The sequence below is a fragment of the Sceloporus occidentalis genome, unplaced genomic scaffold (genome assembly GCF_023333645.1).
Source record: "Sceloporus occidentalis isolate IW3139 unplaced genomic scaffold, rSceOcc1.0.p SCAF_77, whole genome shotgun sequence".
Lineage (NCBI taxonomy): Eukaryota > Metazoa > Chordata > Lepidosauria > Squamata > Phrynosomatidae > Sceloporus > Sceloporus occidentalis.
In genome coordinates, this window is record NW_028317057.1 from 39,844 (window position 1) to 56,137 (window position 16,294).

At 39.0% G+C, this 16,294-nt stretch overlaps 1 protein-coding gene across 4 annotated transcripts in view; it reads left to right on the forward strand.

Moving 5' to 3' along the window:
• The first annotated feature begins 9,917 nt into the window (after window positions 1-9,917).
• Window positions 9,918-16,294, forward strand: part of LOC149285544 (WD repeat-containing protein 17) — a 32,336-nt gene continuing 25,959 nt past the window's right edge. For 3 of the 4 annotated variants that reach the window (XM_089495141.1, XM_089495142.1, XM_089495143.1), the window contains exons 1-3: window positions 12,006-12,128; window positions 14,651-14,834; window positions 15,568-15,798. In XM_089495141.1, the coding sequence (XP_089351267.1) occupies window positions 12,006-12,128; window positions 14,651-14,834; window positions 15,568-15,798 (538 nt within the window). Of the gene's footprint in view, window positions 9,963-11,999; window positions 12,129-14,650; window positions 14,835-15,567; window positions 15,799-16,294 lie in introns of those variants that run through there. The other variant, XM_089495144.1, reaches the window with a different exon arrangement.

Here is a 16,294-nt window from a genome sequence, read left to right on the forward strand (position 1 = left end):
CTCCTGCACTGTACATCACAAATATACTGTATTATAGACTCAGAGCCGGCCTTAGGCGTTCTGGCGCCCTGTGCGGACTACTCCTCTGGCGCCCCCCCTCTACCCCTTCAAACTAGCCCCCTCAAACTACCCCTCCCCTCTGCCCCTTCAAACTACCCCCCTCTGCCCCTTCAAACTACCCCTCCTTCAAACTACCCCCCCTCTGCCCCTTCAAACTATCCCCCCACCTCTGCCCCTTCAAACTACACCCCCCCTCACTTACCTTGTTGCCGGAGTCCTGCGGTGAGAGCGGGAGGCATCCGTCTTCTCGCTCTGCCGCAGTGGCCGCACAGGTCGCACACCCCTTAGGCCGGCCCTGTATAGACTGCACCCGATTACAGGCCGCACCCTAAAAGTTTGGTGCTATTTTAAAGAAAAATTACACATTAGTGGAATGGTAAAACCATATTATATCTAATGAACGGGAATACATGTATTTTAACATTTTTGGTATCTATTATGCAGTTAGTCAGCATAGGTTATATATAAACAGAAATTTGGAAAATCAATAGCCATTTTAAGGTCTCCCCTTAATTCATAAAGCACCTTACTTATAGATATTCCCCTTTGCTCCCCTGATATGCCACTCTGCCCCCCAGATATGCCTTATGCCCCCTAGAAATACCACTCTGCCCCCAGATATGCTTTATGCCCTCTAGAAATGCCACTCCGCCCCCAGATATTCTTTATGAACCTAGAAATGCCACTCTGACCCCTAGAAATGCTTTATTGCCCCCTAGAAATGCCACTTTGCCCCCCGATATGCCACCCCACCCAGGCTTACCAATGCACCCCAGACTCCCTGGTATCGAGCGGGGCAGGCCGGTGGACGTCTGCGCCATGACGGAGAAGCACCGGTGGAAATGCCGACAGCGGAGATTGTCTACGCGCATCGCCGCAGCTGGTGAACATCTGCGTGATGCGCGTAGACAACCTATGCTGCCGGGACTTATGCCGTGGCTTCTATGGTGGAGCACCAGAAGGTTAGGTCACGCCGGTGCTCCTCCATAGAAGCCCCCGGCGGCCTATAATCTGTGGGAAATGCGCATTAGACACCTCAGAGGCTTGCTAGTAAGTCTGTCTCTTGTAGGTGTCCAGAAAGACCTCCCATACTGCAAGATGGGCTTGCAAGGAACAAGTGAGTCTGATATCGTTATGCTACTCAGTCCTAGTCCCATTTCTTTAAATAGACTGTTTGCAATGCTTTTTGCAGCAACTTCTTTTGCTGCCTTTGGTAGCCAAGGCAGCTGCGGAAGGGTTGATAGTCAAGTTAACTTCAATAACATAATTAATTGCTTAGTGTCAGCAAACTCAGTTGAGTTGGCCAGAGCAAATCAACTCAATTTACAGCTCAACATAATACACAATTTGTGCGTAGGGGACCAATATATTTGGTCCCCACTTCATATGTATACACTTTTGGATCTGGCAACAAATCACTACACATGGGTGAAGTCTGTAGTAGTAATATGGGGGGGGGATAAATGCAATTTTTACACAAGGTAAGCTAGTGACATAACAACAAAAACCTTCAATGTGCTTATTGAGAAAGAAACAATCATAGAAGCCACTAGCAGCAAATGCTGTTAGTGCCAGATTCAGTTTGTGGACCTCCGTTAAGACTCAAGTAACCTATTTTAGTTATTTTGTTTGTACATGTTCGGGATGCATTACTGCATGGTAAATCTTATATATGAACATCATGGTAATTACCGTTCAGACAGCCCCACTGCCGCTTGGCCCTAATAAAATTATGATTTCCTGCCACTGCTGGCACAGTACTTTCTGAACTTAAGAACATCATCATTACTAAGACATTAATATTATGGATTTCTGTTTGTGAAAAAAAAATGCCAAAGCTATAGAGAAACCACATAGATCTGAAATTTTAGAATTCATTTATGCTAAGGGAGTTCTGATTAACAATCCTGGAGAAAAGGGATAAAACTAATGAAATCACTTTTGCAGCCAATAGAATGTCCCTTCGGATTGTTCCACGTTGCACCAGGATTGCTTTTAATTCATAAATTTGTTCTTTCAAAGTTTTTTTATTCTTTGGTACTTGGAAAAATAAAAATAATTCAACTGAAAAAACCATAGCAAATCAAAAATGAATACAATTCCTATTAATGAGTAGTCACTCATTACCTTTTGCCACAGGAAAAATTAATCAAAATTCCCCATTATACAGCGCTATGGACTATGATGGTGCTATATAAAACAATAAATAATACATGTCCCTTTTATACTGTACTGTTGTATTTGTTAACCTCATTCTACATACAGTGTATTGTTATTATAATTTTGGTTGCATAAATGCAGCAAAAAAAAAAAAAAAGAATCTGAATGGTGTTCAAAATTCAAACATATCTTATGTAGTATGTTTATATATTTTTTTGTTTGTATTCCTGGAGTATAAAGTCTCTGGGAGACGAGCAACGACCTCTGCCAGTAGGAATGGGTGATATAATAAGGATGTTTCAATCTCCCAACAAGCTTTGTGTGACAGGCAGTCTGCTTCTCCAATCAGCGTCCCGCCTGTCAAAGAGTTTACAGCCGATTGGGTCTAGCACTGAGCGCTGCTGATTTGCAGATAGCTGTGTGTGCCTGTCAGGCTGCGGATGTCACCCAGTGTGGGCTGTGCTTGTACAGTTACTGTGGTAACCTGGTGAAAGGGAGGTCAGTGCTTGTGTTCATTAATGCCAGTATGGTACCATTACCTCGTGTTAAATCATATTCGCACGTCTGCTGCTCTGGTGTGTGTCTGTGTGTAGTGCCATTATCGGCTCTGTGGTTGTGATAGTGCCAGGGACGGTGTCGTTGGTTTGGTTTCCATGGTGTTAAGTGGTCATCTGATTATAGCTGTGTTTGGGCTGTCTGTGTGAATACATGGTCATCGTTGACATTTATGTGGTAGTAGGACCCCTGCTTGATGCTGGTGTGTTTATAAGGGTGGGAGTTTGTGTGTTTATATTGGAGATGCCATTCCTGTATGTCACCCAGTTTTCTGCTGTTCGATGCTGACACTGGCCAGCTGTGTGTCTCTTCAGATGCTGCTAGGCTGAACGCTTCTGCATTGGGGTTGTGTGTATTGTGAGATGCTGACTCTGCCTGCAGCTTTCTGAGAAGCCTTCAGCACCTGTTTGCTATCCAGCCTGTTCAGACTACAAGCAAAAGAGAGCCTCACAGCCTGCAGACTCCTCCATCTCCTCCATTCCTCAAGCAGGTAGGACATACAACATTTCATTCCCCTACTTACTGTGAATTTGAAACTTCATGAGCCCAGCTCTGGGTAATGACTAGAAGCAGAGCTTGTTGTAATCATGGTACATGTGCAATAGGAAAAATGTATCATATACCAAATGGTTAAATTGGACTTTAGATGGTAAGATTTGTGGTTTTTTTTAGTTAAATGTAACTTAAGTTATCTTACAACTTATTTCTTTCCACAAAGGTTTATGTTGCTTTACAGTTAGGATCTGCTACTCACTATGCATGTTTTAGCCAAGATTTGCTTTCCGAACAAAGGATTTCTCTTACAGCCAGAATCATAACAGGAACAAATGTATACACCTAACAATATTTTGGTTGGAAATTCTGCACTCCTCATTTTAATGCTTCCGATTTGAAAAAAAAGTAAACTAGAGAAAGCAGCACTTTAAATGGATACTCCAATACCCCCATACCTCTCCACCAAAGTGGAACGCATATAGAAATTAATTGTACTTTATTAATTATTTACTTGCAGGGAAAAAAAACTGGTAAAAAGACCTGCACCTCTGACTCATGCCACCTCCTACGCCGTCCAAGTTTCATGTCTGTTTTGGCTTCTGGAAACAGCCAATCACTTGCAAGAATGCACCTCTATTAAAGTCAGAGGTAGAGCTTTCAGCACATGCACACAGTTGGCATACTTGGGAACTTTCTGGTTCCCCTTGTGGGATGCTGACGTCTGTGGCCGGTCCCACTGATGTGGCATACAGGGCTAGCATCGCATGCAAGAAAAAGCTATTGTTGTAGGGGAAGTGGGCAGGGAGTGGGGCATGTGGCAATGCTGCTCCCATGACCTGGACGATTCACCTGTAGTTTCTGGGACGAAACCTGGAGAGTTCCCAGGTGTGGCAATGGGGTCTCATTAGACCCCATGGAACCTTCATGCGACTCAGTGCTGGAGCTGGCTTGCAGCTTGTATACAACGCAAGCACAATGGTAAGCAGGTGATGCGTTCAACTGAACACATTTCCCGCAAGCCAAGGATAAAGCAGGTGGGGAAATGTGCCAAGTTCTAATTCTTATGTTATGTGTACAAATTAGCAATGTACACTTAAGTCACAGTATGGGATTTTTGGCAATGAACATTGCTTGGTTCAACATTCTGTGCTTCTTTTACTATTAATGTCACTGTAGCTACATGAGATTCCCTAGCATGTGATTATGCTTAAGTGTGCAAGAAGCCATGACCTTTCTATTCCAGTGAGTTATCTAATTTTTCACCAAATAACTGTTTTAATATGTAATCTTTCTGAAACAAAAAACATGATTTAAATAACAAATACCATATATATGCCCTGGTCATTGAGTAATCTCAGTCATGTCAACTTTGTTTTTAACCATTTTGATTGATCTGCTTTTTTCGTCAAACTGCGATATCCGTAAATCCTGTCCTAAGTTACATCTTAGTATGTATTCATTCAAAACAAATGTACAAGTAACTCTTTATAGGCTAAGCTGAATCTCAGGAACTTAATGAGAGCTATAAATTATAAGTATAATAGGATTTCTCCTCAACTGGAAAATATCTCCTTGCCCACATGGTGTAATCACCATAGAAATGCTTCTATATCTACATGTCAAGTAATAAACCAAGTGCTTAATTCTTTGGATGTGTTCTTGAAGTAGTGTAGTATGCCTGACTTTGATTCATATGTAAAGGAACAGCCATGTCAAGAAACTGTACGTCTATACAAATGCTCTGTAGCGTATTTCTTTATATCGCTTTAAAGCCACCTAACATGGAATGTTACTCTGTTTAGCAAGCTTGCACGTCTTTGTCACATGGATGATGTAGTGAGGTAATGGAATGACTATACTGGATCAAATATACTAAATATACTCAAATTCCAATCAGAACACTGACTAGTAGAACAGTAAGTAGAATCTTTAAGGAAATCTTCTATATAAATGCTTGAAATACAGCATCACGTTAAAGCAGGATCCACTTTATAGTTTTATTTTCTACATGCATACTTTATGTATTTTCAGTTAGATGTTGTTATTATTATAGATATTATTGAAATTATAAGCGTAAAGTGTAATATACAGAGCCTTACTCCGTGACTATATTTAAAATAATTAGTGTGCGTGGGAAAGAACTGAGAAAAAATGTAATGCATCACAAATTTTTTATTATTATTATCATGTTGATCTCTGCTGTGTTATTTGTTATATTTTGAAAAACTTAATCACTTACTAGGACCTGGGCTTTAAAATAATGATTGTTTTTTTGCCCCTAAAATGAAACTGTTGTACAATACATAAAAGCATGATATTTTGTTTTTCATACATTAACATGTGCATTTTACAGTTCATACGTTACATTTGTTCACAAACCTAGAAAAGTTAATATTGATACTAATATAGCAAAAGCAACATTGTTTATAGCAAACTATTGAATTGTTACTTTTATAGTAGTAATAAAAATACAAAGAAAAGTCAAGTTCAAGGAACCAGGATTCCCAGATGTCAGCACCTTTATAGATTAAAGGTTATATAAATTTCATTAGATATAGGTTTCCTGCTGATATTCAAGACATACACCTCCATACGCACCAATTCAGCAAAAAAGTATGCAAATGGAATTGTCTCGTTCTGGTCTAGTAGTCTCGATGACCCCTCTCTTTCACTGATGGGAAGGGGAGAGGACATTTATTGCAGAATGTAATTGACCGGTACTAACCTGGATGCACCTTTGATTTCCAGGTGTGGTCTGTTGAAGGTTATTATCGATTGTGCACAATCGTTAACCATTTTGAACAAGGAGTAAATTGTGCATATTATACCCCAGATTTTTACGTTGTATACTGTATTCTGGAGGGGGGCCTTATAATGGTGTTTGCTCCATGGTGCCACCTTTCCTTCATCCATCCGTGGCACAGAGTGGACCATATTTATAGAACAATTTTGCAGCAATTGTAAAACAATCAAGAAGTGGAGTGCTCTTCCTGATTGCAATAGACTGCAGTATTACTGTTTGTAAATATGGGCTATTGTTCCTTATACTTTTTGACCATCCGATGATTTGAAATAAAGACATAATGATTACAGTGTATCGTTAACTTTGCATTGATTTTATAGTCTTGGTTAATGGTTCCTGACAGTGAAGAAGTTATAAAATCTCTGGGGTGTGAGCTCAGCCCAACACTGAAATATGTCCACACACAAATAGAAGTCTAATGGATTAATTTGAAAGAGGATTTGAGTCAAATATGTGAAAGCAGATTACTATCTGGATGAGCTTCTTTCTAATAGACCTTGACCACGTCATACTGATTTCAATCTGAGCAACAGCCTTGTACTTGTATTTTTTCCTGTAATTAACGTTACAGCAATATTTTTGGATGTCTTATTTCATATTTTAGTTTAGAAAAAAATTTAAAGTTTTGTAAAAATTTTCTGACACTTACAAAGGTAGATGCAGTTTGAATGAAAGTGTTTTATGGCAAATATCAGTTTTTCTTCCGGGTAATCTCATTCTGCATGACAACTGGCAAGTGGTTTTTCTAATAACACAACATTTGGGGCATTCTGCACAACTTCCCGTGTGTGCTTGGGGGTTATGTATATATTATGGTATATTTTAGGAAATGTCCAGCTCAGCCCTTCTTACAGGAGATGCACATTGGACTTGAGATGTTCAATCCTCCTGTAAATTCGCAGAGTATACCTTAAAGAGAATGTTTCAGATACTTCTGTCATGTTATTGTTTTTGAGCTGGATTATCTTGCTTGGCGTCCTTATCAAATAAACAATTACATAGTGTTTAACAGCAGACATTACATTAAAGAGAAGTTTGCGAATTTGTGCTTGCCAATCGACCAAACAAATAATTATAGCATTTAACTGTACCATCGGGAAATGTATCCAAGCAACCTGTAGAGCAATGTATCCTAACTCTAGGGATTTAACAGCAGCCAGAACTATGATAAATTATCTTTAGTGATGGCTAAGATTTTAGTAACCTCAAATCTGAGACAAACATACAGCTGGGTCACATAACATATGTTATGTGACCCTACAGTTGTATCGGCAGCTCACATACAGAGGGAGAGCTGCACCAAAGATAAAGGTTCTGTGTGAGGTAAGAGGGAGAGCTGTACAAGCTGCACTGTAGATAGGAGAGGGAGAGGGAAAGAGAAGAAGATGAGAGGAGTGAAAGGGGAGGAGGAGAAGGTGAGGGAGTGTAAGAAAGTGTGTATGTATATGTATATATCAGTGGTAAAAAGTTGAGTGTGTGAGTGTGTGGTGTTAAGCAAATGGGTGTCAGCAAATGGTGCCAGTGGTAAGCCTAGAATTTGTGAGCCCCTAGAAGAGTAATGAGGGCGTGTTTGTATATTTATGTGTGAGTGCATGACATAAGAATGTGTGTATAAGTGTATTGTGTTAGTATGTATGTGTTTACAGGGGTAAAATGCTGTACCATGCACCACTAACCATAGCTCAACCTTGAAACCTTTTAACTTTTTATATTCCACCCAATCCACCAAATACCTTGCCATACCTCCCAATTGTCCTGGTTTAACAGGACAGTCCCAATGCCCTACATAGCTGCCCCACTGTCTCAGCTTTTCTAGGCAGTAGGGATCATGGACCAATTTCTGATTTCTCGTGACGTGCCTAAGGAGCTCTAAAATCAATGTGGGTTTGTGCTTTTGCAGTGCAGACCCCCATTACAGTTGCTTCATGGCTACATTGCATGCTTTAGATTTTTAAGTCTGGAGTGCATGTTTTACTTTTTATCAACATTAAACTACAGCTACTGCACCCTCAACCATTCTTCCAATTTGCTTAAATAATTCACCATTTGGCTTATTCCACCAGAAATGTCTACCCTGTTGATGACCTTTGAATCATTCACAAGAAGCAGGGGTGCCTTTAACATGGCGAAAAGGGGGCAGCTGCCCCAGGCCCAGTCATTCCTCTCTTGTACCGCCCAGTGGATCCTGGAACCCAGTGGAGTCACGTTATGTCACGTGACCCTGCTACGTTCCTGCTTCCTCTGGGTGGTAAAAGAAAAGTTGTTTGCACAGTGTGTGAGCAGCAGGCCTGTGTGGAAGTCTCTAATCACCGCAGACAAATCTGTAGTTTTGGTAAAGGGGTGGGGGAGGTTGTATGAATGAGTGAATGAATGAGTATTTGCGAAAGAATGTATGAATGAATGAATTTGTATTTGTGAATGAATATGTGTGAATGAGTGAATGAATGAGCATGTTTGTATATTTATGTGTGAGTGCATGACATTAGAATGTGTGTATAAGTGTATTGTGTTAGTATGTGTGTGTTTACAGGGGTAAACACATGTTTAATAGCATGGATGTGTAAGTGGGGGCAAAGATGGCACAGACAGGCTGTTTGGAACAAAGCTAGCACAGGGAGACTGTTTGGAGCAAAGATGTCACAGACATGCTGTTCAGGAACAAAGATGGCAAGTCCTATGCATCCAATCTAGGTGCTAAGCAGGTCTTGGGGATCCAATCTGAGCGATAGCAGGTCATATGTGTGCAGTCTGGGTGCATTCATTTGCTATGCAATCTGCATAGTATTGTGCTGCTTCCTTGCCCTGCATGTGTGGTATGATGACATCTCACGTGGAGTCACATTAGGGTCAGAAGGAGAGAAGACCACACTGACTGATGGTCTCCTCCTAATCTGTAGTCAGTGTGGCAAGTACTTTTTTTTGTGGGTTTTATGTGGTGTTGGGGTGTAATTGTATGCCAGGGAGGTGGGGGGCAAGCAAGTGCTTGCCTAGGGTCCGATCAGTATTAAAGGCGATCCTGGCAAGAAACCATACCTTCTGAGACCTTTTGTAAAGTCGCTAATGAATATATTAAAAAGTGTTGGTCTCAGTACCAATGCTTAAGGTACTCCACTAGTAGCAAGACCCTCTTAACTACAACCATATGTCTCCTGTCATTCAACCATTTCGTTATACATTGAACTATTTTAACATCACTCCAGAATTCAATATAAAATACAAAAGCTCTTGTTAGCCGCCCAACTCTCGGACTCTGAGCTTGTTTCTCAGTACAAGTCACCATTTATTTCTGCAAAGACACAACTAAGTGTGTTTTCAGCTGCCTGTGCAAACATTACAAACTACAGCTTCCTAGAGCTACTGAGTTCTCATTAACAGGCACGAGTAGAAGTCCTTTTTTAATTATGAGACTCATAATTTTTTAGTATATGTTGAGAAGTCCATGCTAGCCATACATTAAAAATAGTAGAACATATAATTGTATTTCATAAAAGCTATCCAGATGGCTATATACCGAGACAATAGAATCGGTACATTTGCACTGAAAGTAGATATATAAGATTTTTAAGTAACAGAGGACAGAAACAGAATCAGAATTGTTAATCATGTTGTCCTTTAGCTCCTGGGCACTGAATGGGTTAAGCAGTGCAGTTGCCAGGTTATTGCAGCGCTGTGTATATGTATATGCTGTGTGACTCCACCAGTCTCAGGCTTTCTCCAGCGTCCTTTAGGAAGTCTGCATTATTTTCTGAGCAGACAAGGTCTATCTGTCTACTGAGCCGGGCTCTTTCTGTAGAGAGTGCCGCATACAGCAGTCTTCTTGAAGCAGGATACATCTGGAATAGAAATGGAAATCCTTAAGTGGTTCACAAAATATGATACATATATAAAGGTATGGAACACAACATCGAGATGTTAAGTAATAGCATTTTTCCTAGCGTATTCTTTGATTTTGGTTTATAACCTCCTTTTTTTGTCTGCCGGGGTATTTTTCATTAGAGATGTTTAGTTTTAGAATGATGTTCTATAAATAGAAAAAGAGGCAGGCTTCATTTGCTGCTGATGAAACAGCCTACAAAGGAAGATGCTTTTATGGTTTCTCATATCTCCATGGAAACGGAGGTATTCTTTGATATTAGCTGCTGTTGGATTGCAAACATTTTTACTACCAACTATTCTCTCAGATACCTTATCATAGTTATTTGTATTCCTGCTAGGTATGAGCTAGTGATTAAAGAAGAACAGAAAAAGTACTGGTGACAATAGAAACATTGGGTTGTAAGGTAAAGGTGAACAGATGAATAATGTTGCTGAAAGGAAAAAGGTATTATTAATGTATTTCAGATGATGTTTTTAGCACCTTTGCTACCTTTTTGTTCAGTGTGATCAGATGAATGGTCTCACCTTTTGAGTATGTGAGTGCAGGATCAGTCAAATTTACTGTCTTGCTGGAATCAACAGGATATTTTTAATACCTAATGTTGACAAAAAATATATATAACGGTCGGGTTGTTTTTCTTGATTCAAATTACATTTCATGCTCTGTGATATAGATTTTGATGCAAAACATTATTGTGGACTTACTGCTGTTAATAACCTTTTATATAATGATTTGAATTTAAGAAATCTATTATTTTGTTGTATGAAGAAAGTAGTTAAACTCAAACAATTTACAAGAAATGTATATCTCAGCAGAGAGGAAACTTCAATTATTTTAATATTCCAAACTGTACTTAGATCAAGAATTGGTTTTTCTTCAACACAAATTAAGTAAATATTTTGTACACTAATGCACTTGAAAATAGGTTAGGGCGGTGAATCACATGAAACTTATATAATACAATGAATTTTCCATTGTTGACCATTGGTTATTAAAATGAGATACATTTATAATTATAACTAGTCAAACTTAATAATGTTGCGGAGCGATTTCTTTAAAATAAAGTAACTGTTGCCTCTGTTAGTCTCCTATGTGACCCAACATGGTCTTGGAAAAATATCGCTACAGCTCAACAACTTTCACATTAGCGCCAGACTCACCTGTGTAATAACACTTGAAAGAATGGAACTTAAGAAATTACACACATTGTCCATCTGCTTGAGCCCAAGCTACAAGTTGTTTGCCAAATTGTAAATACACACAAAGTTGTCCCTTCAAATAAGGTTAACAATTATCACCTTTGCCTCTATATCCACTTTATACATGGATCCCTTGAAAGTAATTGCCCGCTGTTTTAGCCAGTATCACAACCTCATGCTGACGAGTCCCATGAAGGACGGAACAGCTGTCCATGAGTGGTGATCTGGCTATTGTACCTCTTCCTGAGTTTTGTCTAAAGGCTGTCTTGCACAGTGGGCAATTACTTTCAAGGGATCCATGTATAAAGTGGATATAGAGGCAAAGGTGATAATTGTTAACCTTATTTGCATGTGCCTACCCAGAATCCCTTGTGGTTGTGAAAGCACCATGAGATTTCTGAGGGAAAAGCAAGCCTTCTGGCTTGTCTGGTGTCTGTAGATGAGTGTTTAATAATACTTCTACTACCCCTTAAATTTAAGTGGAAGGGTTTCCATCACCTTTTACCCACCATAACTTATGTAATGATATTTTGTACATAAGTGCACCCACTCTCTTAGTCTTCAAATAAATATACAATGTAAGTGTGGAGGAGGGTTGGAAATATATCTAATTACATGGGGGTAAAAATGGTTTTCCATTTATATGTGGTCTAGTAACTTTATCTTATGCAGTCACAAAAATTAAGGCAATTTATTGAACATCCCCTTACTCTTACTATTCATTATTTTGTTTGTACGATTACAATTTGAAAATTAGTAAAGTATCAGTCAGACTCAGTTAAAGAAATCAAATGATGGGCTGGTTATTTTAGAATGTAAAACCTTGTATATTTTAATTATTTTGTTGCAGACGAAAATGTCTCAAGTCAAGCAGGTTGGCCTATTGGCAGCTGGATGCCAACCATGGAACAAAGATGTTTGTGCTGCTAGCGGAGACAGGTTCGCATACTGTGCCACTCTTGCTATTTATGTATATCAGGTACGTTTTGGATTCTGTGGTACCATAGGGATGAAAACTGACCTGGAATTGTGCATATATATTATTTTAAGGGTGATGTTTATTCAACCTCAACCATTTTGATTGAGCTTAATGTGGTTAACTTGTATTCAGCTCTCATGTGCTATATTTTATGTTATCTTCCGTGATATGTTTAGGAGGGTACGCATGCATGGCTCTTCACAGTGCTTCATTGGCAGTCTCCCTCACCCCACACTGTGTATTTTGTAGCCGCATAAGGGGTATTTAATTAGGTTGGCGACACAGGTATGGAACATTAGGGAGCTTGAGGGAGGAGATGATAAATGACCGACCAGGATAAATAACAGAAACATGTGGCTATGTGTAGAATTTAGGCATTTAATTTCTGATGGCAGCCCTACACTACCTTGCAAGTGTTGAAAGCCACATGGCTGTCAGGATTTAAATTGGCAGTGCAACAAAATGAAGATTTCTGGTACAAATTTCAAGATGCCTCCTATGTGCTTTGACCTTCTGTCAGGTCCAAAGATTTACTTCATGATATCACAATTGCAATCTGCTTTTGTGAAATGTGAATGTAAAGTAAATAGTTAAAAATCTAAAAAAAGAGACATCTCTCTGAAGGTTGAAACACTGTATCAGTTTCACATAGACTCACCACTACTTACCTGTGCGTTGCTTGCACACTGTCGAGCAACGTCTCTTGTACTGCCAAGGGGACGCGGGAACCCAGCAGAGTCATGTCACGTACGACACATGACCCTACTGCGCATCTGCTTCCCCTGGGCGGTAAAGCAGAGGTTGTTTGCACAGAGTGTGAGCAAGACAGAAGGAAGCAGCAGGTCCCTGCGGAAGTCTGCGAGCGGCACAGAGACATCTGCGGTTCAGGTAAGGGAGTGGGGAAGCTGTATGAATGAGTATGTAAGATTGAGTGAAGGAATGAGTGAGTTAATGAGTATCTGAGTGAGGGAATGAATGAGTATCTGCGAAGGAGTAAATTAATATTTGTGAAAGACTATATGTAAATGAGTATCTGAATGAGGGAATTAATGAGTATCTGCGAAAGAGTGAATGAATATTTGAATAAGTGAATGAATATCTGAATGAGTGAATAAAGGAGTATCTGTGAATGAGTATATGAAAGAGTGAATGAATATTTGAATGAGTGCATGAATATGTGTGTGATAGCATGGATGTGTAAGTGGGGGGGCATGTCACAGGGAGGCTGTTTGGGGGCAAAGATTCCACATGCAGGCTGTTTTAGGGCAAAGATGGCAAGTTAACTATTTAATTTTTACTTATCCAGAGATAAAACGCACTCTTGAATTTGTAGTCACTTCAGAGGACCAAACCTTTCTAAGCCCAGAAATCAGTGAGAGGAAAAGTAAAGGTTTTGTGTTATTTGTTTAGTTAATTTCAATCTGCATATTTTATTAAAATGATCAGTGGTGCTAAATTGTGGCTTCATGCATACCCGTGTATGATGACCTTTCTAGTGTACTGATTACTCCCAATCCCATCACATAAGATTCTATCCTATATTATCTGCCTAGCACTGATGTCATCTTTATCCAGATTCTGTCTATTTTACTTATTTCCATAAAAAGGCCACCAAAATCCTCAGCACCAGGCCCATGATGCTCTAATCTGGCCCTAGTTAAACTTAATAATATAAATTGCATGCATGGAGGGCTGCACGTTATTTAGGAGGGTAGGCTATAAGAGCAAATTCTATTCATTCATTGATAAAATGTAAACATAGAATGTGATTTTTTTTGTGATGTTTTTCCAGATGTGAGAATTTAATCAGTGTTTGGGCTTATAGAGTAGAGCATTCTCATCGTAGTATATTCAAGAAGTTCTCAACTATTTATGTTACTTTACAAGATTCATATCCCTACTCACAGTAAACCCACACTCCCATGATCCGGTGACTGGTTACTTTACTAGTCAACGTTTTGATTAAGATCATTTCCACCCTTCTAGTTTTTTTCTAGGACAAACACTTTTATAATTACATGGCAACCTTTAGTATCTGTAAAGCATATTGTGTGCCCAGTAGTACATGACCCTTAAGTGTCTTTTAAGCATACCGAGTACATGGTACCATGACAACCTTTAGTGTCTGTAAAGCATGGTGAGTACTCAGATTATGGTTCCACTCAATACAATTGAACAATTACATACTATGCAATAGTTTTAATGCAATTTGCCACAGGGCTTACACTGTATTGTTTCTATTGAAGAGATCCAAAAAGATACCTGTACTCACTGTGTTTTCAAGTAAAAGTTTACATAGAGTTTTTATTTACTGAATTGCTTTTCTTCAATATGTGTTAAGAGTACACTGTGGGTATTGGGTAGTCTTGCTTGTGATATCCTAAAACGTATCTTTTACTATATAAACACCATAAAGTCACTATTGCACTTTTGAACTTTGGAATGGAGTACATGTTTTCTAGGCTTTTTTGGGTATTGTCTTTATTATAAGTACATATATATGTATATTTTTTATTTCCTAGTTGGATCATCGTTACAATGAGTTCAAGCTCCGTGCAATCATGTCAGAACATAAAAAGACAATCACAGCCATTTCATGGTGCCCTCACAACCCTGACATGTTTGCAAGTGCGAGTGCCGACAATTTAGTTATTATTTGGAATGTAGCTGAACAGAAAGTGGTTGCCAGACTTGACAATACAAAAGGTAAGTTACAGAGCACCACTGTGTGAGCTTTCTAATAACTATAATTCGGATCATGTAAGTGAAGCAATGCCATGCAATCATCGGGAAAATATATTTTATTCTAAGAGGAGCCAATACATTTTTAATTACATGCCTTTCTACAATTTGCCTACCAAGTTTGATCTCAGTTGGGTCTTGGTTAAGCAGGCTGAGCTTAGTAATGGCACTGGAAGTAACCCACAAGAAGTTAAACAGGCTTACTCCTCTCAAAATAGTCTAGGTTAGAGTTTAGGACTCCAGGTCTCAAGAACTAGAAACCCCCAGTCATACTTGCTCCAATGTCTATTCCTGCCTACTTACATCTTACACCAACAACTCCCTCTTGTCACTAGTGCAGTGAATGAATCCAGTCTATCAGAAACGAACATAAGCATTATACAGAGCAGCTGCCTCCCAACACTGAATGTGCAATTGTAGGCTAGGTTTGTGGCTAGTTCTAGCCAGTGGCACAACCATGTCCACCACTAACATAAAACAGTAAAATGGTGTAAATCTAGAAGTTTGGGGTAGTTTCTATAGTAAACTGTCTTTAATAGTAATTGTGAAAAATATTGGCCATAACTTTTACTTTAAAGCATGGGATTTGGTAGAATCTATATTAGTTAATGAGAGCCATGAATAACTGTAACTAGTGTTATTTACTAGATAATGGAGTTTACATGACCATTGTTTTTCATTTTCTCTCATCTGTCAGGAATACCTGCTTCTCTTAGCTGGTGCTGGAACTCGGGTGATGCGGTTGCGTTTGTTTCACACAGAGGCCCTCTTTATATATGGACAATTTCTGGCCCGGATAGCGGCGTAGCCGTTCACAAGGAGGCACATAGTTTTCTGTCAGACATTTGTCTATTTAGATGGCATCCAAAGAAAAAAGGAAAGGTTGTCTTTGGGCACACAGATGGCAGCCTTTCTATCTTCCAGCCAGGTAAATTCCACAGATAAAAATGAATGATTTTATTTTAAAACATGAGTGATATTCCTGAATTCTTATCAGTACATAAGCACTGTGTTGTTATTGTTCTTTTTTTTTGTGAAAATATGTTTCTTCTGATAAAACAGAAGACAAAGAAAGACAAAGAAATAACCATTCAAGCAACAAAAGCGTCAGCAACAATATGTTACAAATACTATCTTTGCATTTCAATAAAAGGAGTATTTCTGCGTTCAAAACTATATATTGTGTGCAGTCCTGTTTTGTTTTTGTTTGCTTATTTTTATAAGATATTAGTAGGCTACGGAGATTTTAATCAAGGAATGTATTTATTCTTGAGGAGTATGACACGATAATAAAATGCAGACAATAGAACAGATGAGCAAATAGATGCTTTTAAAAAGTAGCTGGACTATTTCAATAATTCTCAACTTCTTTAAACTATAATTATTTTAGTATATATAAGGCTTATTGAAAAAGAAAGGCTTGT